The sequence below is a fragment of the Cebus imitator genome, unplaced genomic scaffold (assembly GCF_001604975.1).
Source record: "Cebus imitator isolate Cc_AM_T3 unplaced genomic scaffold, Cebus_imitator-1.0 Scaffold629, whole genome shotgun sequence".
Taxonomy (NCBI): domain Eukaryota; kingdom Metazoa; phylum Chordata; class Mammalia; order Primates; family Cebidae; genus Cebus; species Cebus imitator.
Genome location: NW_016107944.1, coordinates 791,859 through 798,235, shown reverse-complemented (window position 1 = coordinate 798,235; position 6,377 = coordinate 791,859). Strand labels below are relative to the sequence as shown.

The 6,377-nt window shown below is 40.5% G+C and overlaps 1 protein-coding gene across 9 annotated transcripts in view; it reads left to right on the top strand.

The window, feature by feature from the left end:
- Nucleotides 1–6,377, top strand: part of COPS3 (COP9 signalosome subunit 3) — a 33,999-nt gene that overhangs the window by 11,736 nt on the left and 15,886 nt on the right. For 6 of the 9 annotated variants that reach the window (XM_017517372.2, XM_017517369.2, XM_017517375.2 and 3 more), the window contains 2 exons: nt 609–701; nt 3,187–3,366. In XM_017517372.2, coding sequence (XP_017372861.1) covers nt 609–701; nt 3,187–3,366 — 273 coding nt within the window. Of the gene's footprint in view, nt 1–540; nt 702–3,186; nt 3,367–6,377 lie in introns of all 9 variants that reach the window. The other 3 variants (XM_017517377.2, XM_017517378.2, XM_037734503.1) reach the window with 1 other exon arrangement.

Here is a 6,377-nt window from a genome sequence, read left to right as displayed (position 1 = left end):
AAAAAAAAAAAAAAAAGAAAAATCAGGAGTTTTTGGAAAAGCTGTAAGTTATTGAGATATTTTTAGTCTCTTCTCTCCAAAAATTGATTATGCCTCACTTGACACTTGGTCTTGTTATTTATAATCAGGGCAGGAAACAGTCCTTTTGAAATCTGTGGTATTAGTTTTGGTGGTAGTTAACTACCAGGTAAGGGCTAGACTGCCCTATGGGAAACTGCCAACATCCCTATGCACAAGTAATTTTCCTAAGCATAAGCTGTTATCTCTTGTATAATCAGTGATTTGGAAAGTTTTCATTTGTTTAGATGTTAACACAATGAACTGTTGAGAAAGTAATATTGTTTTTGATTATTGATCTTCATTGTAAAATAAAAGATTTTTGTGATTTAAAAAATAATGCTGAGTTACTAAAAATTCCAAGAAACAGCTTAAGAAAACGTTTTCTGACTTAAATGGGACAGAAATTTCCTGAAAGAGTATGGAAACCTTATATTGCTATTTAAAGGAACCTATCAATTAGTGTTATTTTTTATTTGTAAGTGACAACATAAGATCCAATGTGCTGCCATCTTTGAGAACTTATCTGAAAGAGATGTCGTTTCTGACAGCCCCTGCGAGGAATTGGCATCCTTAAGCAAGCCATAGACAAGATGCAGATGAATACAAACCAGCTGACCTCAATACATGCTGATCTCTGCCAGGTAAGCAACCAAAGTGTGTGATTCACACCAGGTCAGAGGTGTAGGTTGTTTATAGGCTTCCTTAACATCGGGTTTGATAAACCAAGGCAAGTTGGTGGATACTGTGATGTGTTATAGAAGTTGGAATATGTAGATATATCTATTATATTCAGGAGAGTGCTGGATGCAAACTCTAGAATGGGGCTCAGCTAGTAAGCTTGTGGAACCAATAGTGTAATTAATAGTTATACTTTTTTTTTTTTTTTTTTTTGAGACAGTGTCTCACTCTGTCACCCAGGCTGGAGTTCAGTGCCATGATCTTGGCTTACTGCAACAACTGCCTCCCAGGTTCAAGCATTCTCCTGCCTCAGCCTCTCAAGTAGCTGGGACTACAGAAACGTGCCACCATGCCCGGCTAATATTTTTATTTTTAGTAGAGATTACCATGTTGGCCAGGCTGACCTTGAACTACCTCATGAGCCACTGTGCCCAGCCCTAGTTGTAACTTTTTTAAAAATCCTGAATCATTTAAAAAATTGTGGAACTGAGTGGGTGCAGTGGCTAACACCTGTAATACCAACACTTTGGGAGGCCTTGGTGGGCAGATGACGAGGTCAAGAGATCAAGGCCATCCTGGCCAACATGTGTGAAACCCTGCCTCTACTAAAAATACAAAAATTACCTGGGTGTGGTGACATACACCTGTAATCCCATTTACTGAGGAGGCTGAGGCAGGAGAATTGCTTGAACCCGGGAGATGGAGGTTGCAGTGAGCCGAGATTGCTCCACTGCACTCCAACCTCGCAACAGAGCATTACTCCATCCAAAAAAAAAAGCTGTGGAACCTGCCAGACACCATGTCTCACACCCAGTATTTTGTAATCCCAGTATTTTGGGAGATTGAGGCAGGCAGATCACCTGATGTCAGGAGTTCAAGACCAGCCTGACCAACATGCAGAAACCCCATCTCTACCAAAAATACAAAATTAGCCAGGCGTGGTAGTGCATGCCTGTAATCCCAGCTACTTGGGAGGCTGAGGCAGGAGAATTGCTTGAACTCGGGAGGCGGAGGTTGCAGTGAGCTAACATCTTATACCTTAAAATGTTATTCATTTATTTATCTTATTTTGTGATGTTCAAAGTCCAGAAGGCAAAAGGGTGTGTATATAATGAAGTCTCCCTCCCACTCTGTTCGCTAGCTATCTATTTCTTCTCTGCAAAGGAAACTATGTTAGTAATTTCTCCTGTATCCTTCCAAAGACATTTTATGGACTTAAAAGCAAATATGAGGCTGGGTGCGGAAACTCATGCCTGTAATCCCAGTACTTCGGGAGGCTGAGGCAGGTGAATCACCTGAGGTCAGGAGTTCGAGACCAGCCTGGCCAACACGGCAAAGCTCTGTCTTTATTAAAAATACAAAAATTAGCCAGGTGTGGTGGCGAATTCCTGTAATCCCAGATACTCGGGAGGCTGAGGCAGGAGAATCACTTGAACCTGGGAGGCAGAGGTTGTGGTGAGCCAAGATTGTGCCGTTGCACTCCAGCCTGGGGAAACTCTGTCTCAAAAAAAAAGAATGGATATTTTCTTATTTTTTTACAAAAATTTTAATAATTATGCAATCGCTTATATAGCTTGCTTTTTCTATTTAACATATCTTGGAGATTATTCCATAGTGGTTCTTTACAGGTATGGAGTATTCTGTTAGTATGCCATAGTTTCACAAGTCTGTGTGGGGTATTTATATTGTTTCCTTCAAGAAACATTGTAAACAGCAGTGCTAGGCCTTGCTGTTTAGTTTTTTACAGAGAAATCCTGGGCTGGGCACAGTGGCTCACGCCTCTAATCCTAGCACATCGAGAGGCCGAGGTGGATGGATCACCTGAGGTCAGGAGTTCCAGACCAGCCTGGCGAACGTGGTGAAACCCCATCTCTACTAAAAATACAAAATTAGCTGGGTGTGGCACTGCATCTATGATCCCAGCTACTCGGGAGGCCGATGCAGGAGAATCACTTGAACCTGGGAGGTGGAGGCTGCAGTGAGTTGAGATCACACCACTGCACTCCAGCCTGTGGGACAGAGTGAGACTCTGTCTCAAAAAACAAAACAAAGCAATGCTATTTTATTCTGAATGACTAAGAAAATGGAGTACAGGTTGAGTATTCCTAATCCAAAAATTTGAAACCCAAAATGATTCAAAATCTGAAACTTTCCAAACAAAAACATGACACTCAAAGAAGTACTCACTGGAGCATCTGGATTTCAGGTTTTCAGATGAGGGATGCTTAACTGGTATGTATTCTGCAAATATTCCAAAATCTGAAACACTTCTGGTCCTAAGCATTTCAGATAGGAGATAGATGAAATGTGTTGACATTTAGATCATTTTAGTCAATAAAATGTAAAACAAAATTATATGGAAATTTCTAGAATCTATGAATTTCCTCCTTCTGCTAATACCTGCCAAAGTAAAATTAAAGTGATGATTTACTATCAATTTGTTTACAGCTTTGTTTGCTAGCAAAATGCTTTAAGCCTGCCCTTCCATATCTTGACGTGGATATGATGGATATCTGTAAAGAGAATGGAGCCTATGATGCAAAGCACTTTTTATGTTACTATTATTATGGAGGGATGATCTATACTGGGCTGAAGAACTTTGAAAGAGCGCTCTACTTTTATGAACAGGTAATCATCTCTCTAAATGTCCCTGAGGTGGTTCTGAACTTGTGTGACCAAAGAAGTGCTCCCATAGGTTTGTGGCTGGAGTGGGCTGAACCCGGGGCCTCCATTTCAGGTGGTGGTCCTCTCAGAGACTGCTTCTCTGTGATCACGTACATGGTGGTAACCTGATCCCTAAGTTGAGGAGCAGTGCCAGTGCATAGAATAGTGCTTGTGAGTGGGTGCTAATCTAGGCTTTGCCACTTACACCTTATCCGATTTGGGATAAGTTATGCTGTCTCTTGACCTTTATAGCTTCCTTTGCATTTAAGGAAGAGATTGAACTTGATGATCTTGGATGTGTCTTCTTATTCTAAAACCAGGTGTGTTATTTTTTTAAGTTTTATTTAATCAGTGAAATATTCTCATTATTCGAAATTTAAAGGGTATAAAGGGGTACACACCTTTAAACCCCCTCCTACCCTTTCTGGGTCTGTGTAATGAAACATAATACACAATTTGGTAGACTATTCTGGAGGTTTACTCAGAATCTGAAAAAGATATGTACAATATGGATTAATAAACCAGTTGTCTTAAGGTAAGTTAGTCATATTTCATAAGTTCCTATTTAGTTCGTAGCATGTATTAAGTAATGAAGGATATTTAAAACCTTCAGAGGGCTCAATTTAGGTAGAATTCTAACACATAACACACACACACACACACACACACACACACACACACTCCTGTGGCTCTGAGCCATACTACAATGAGTGGTTGATGTGCCCTGTTAAGGGTACCTGAGAAGGGCCACCATAAGTGCCAGGAGGCAGAGATGATGGTGTCATTTAAGTACGTGTCTAGTCAGGTGACTTCTCTTTAAGTCTACACGTTCAGAAAATTATAAAAATGCATTTCATAGCCATTGGATGCATTATCATTGCTGTAGCTGAATATAGTAACTCATGAGCAAACTGATCTTGAAATACCAAGATGATGTGGGCATTAAAAAGGCAAGAGACGGCCGGGTGCAGTGGCTCTTGCCTATAATCCCAGCACTTTGGCAGGCTGAGGCGGGTGGATCACCTGAGGTGGGGAGTTTGAGACTAGCCTGACCAACGTGGAGAAACCTTGTCTCTACTAAAAACACAAAATTAGCTGGGTGTGGTGGCGCATGCCTGTAATCCCAGCTACTTGGGAGGCTGAGGCAGTATAATCGTTTGAACCCGGGAGGCGGAGGTAGTGGAGGTAGCAGTGAGCTGTGTGGCGGCATTGTACTCCATCCCGGGTAACAAGAGTGAAACTCCGTCTTCCCCCCTGCCCAAAAAAAAAAAGGCAAGAGACGGCCAGGCATAGTGGCTCTCACCTGTAATCCCAGCACTTTGGGAGACTAAGGCAGGCAGATCACCTGAGGTCAGGAGTTCAAGACCAGCCTGGCCAATATGGTGAAACCCTGTCTCTACTAAAAATGCAAAAATTAGCTGGGCATGGTGGCAGGTTCCTGTAATCCCAGTTACTTGGGAGGCTGAAGCACGAGAATCTCTTGAACCAGAAGACAGAGGTTGCAGTGAACCAAGATCACACCACTATACTCCTGCCTGGGTGACAGAACAAGACTCCGTCTCAAAAGAAAAAGAAAAGCCAAGAAAGTGGCCAGGCGCAGTCTCATGCCTGTAATCCCATCACTTTGGGAAGCGGTGGTGGGTGGATTGCCTGACAGATACCGTGGTTCAAGACAAGCCTGACCAATATGATGAAACCCTGTTTCTACTAAAAATACAAAAATTAGCCAAGCATGGTGGTGTGCACCTGTGGTCCCAGCTATTCTGGAGGTTTAGGCAGTAGAATTGCCTGAACCCAGGAGGTGGAGGTTGCAGTGAGCCGAGATCATGCTACTGTACTCTAGCCTAGGTGACACAGCAACACTTCATCTCAAAAAAAAAAAAAAAAAAAAAAAAAAAAAAAAAAAAAAAAAAAAAAAAAAAAAAAGACAAGAAAGTGTGCAGTGCACTTAGAAAATATTTCTTTCACAAATAATTAAAATGTTAAAGACATTTTTGATGTTTATAGGTATAATCCTTTTGCTTGAAAACAAACTGATTTCCTGATTTTGACCTAATGACAAGCATTGTCTAGTCTACTTCAAACAACTTTGTTTTAATGATATGCTTGCACTTGTAGATGATATTACCTTAATTTCAGAAAGTGATGTAGATTTTTTTTAAATTCCAAAAGTAGGGCATACTTAATTGAAAAAAAATTAGATCATACACCACTATATAAAGCAAAGCATCTTCTCATAACACTCAGATTGACCAGGAAAAAATTTTTTAATTGAAAAAAATTTAGATCATATGCCGCTATATAAAGCAAAGCATCTTCTCATGCCACTCAGATTGACCAGGAGTTGACTAGTCCCTGATCGATGGAAATTTAAGTTGATTCTGATATTTCACAATTAAAAGTGTTGCAGTGGGAAGCACTGTGTGTGTGTCCTCATGTACTTACATGAGTGTTTCTGTAGAATCATCTCAAATGAGTGCCTTACAAGCTCAGTGGTTTAGATTTTGATTTGGAAGATGTGGGCTGATTTGGATATGATAGTTTTGAAATAGAGTGAAAAGGCAGACCATATTTCTGATAAAAGACTTGCATCTAGAATATACAAAGACCTCTTACAACTCAACGATAAAAAGACTAAAATTTTAAAGTGGGTAATAGATTTGAATAGACATTTCTTCAAAGAAGATACACAAATGGCCAATAAGCACATGAAAAGATACTCATCATCATTCATCAGAAAGGAAATACAAATCAAGACCACAGTGTGATATAGTTCACACCCTCTGGGTTGGCTAAGATTTCAAAAGATTGCCAATAACAAGTGTTGGTGAGGATCTGGAGAATTTGAAGTCTCAAAATTGCTGACAGGAGTGTAAATGAAACAGTCACAGTTTGGCAGTTCCTCACAATGTTAAACATAGTTACCATATGACCCAGCGGTTTCACTCCTTAGAGCATGACCACTAACATTCATA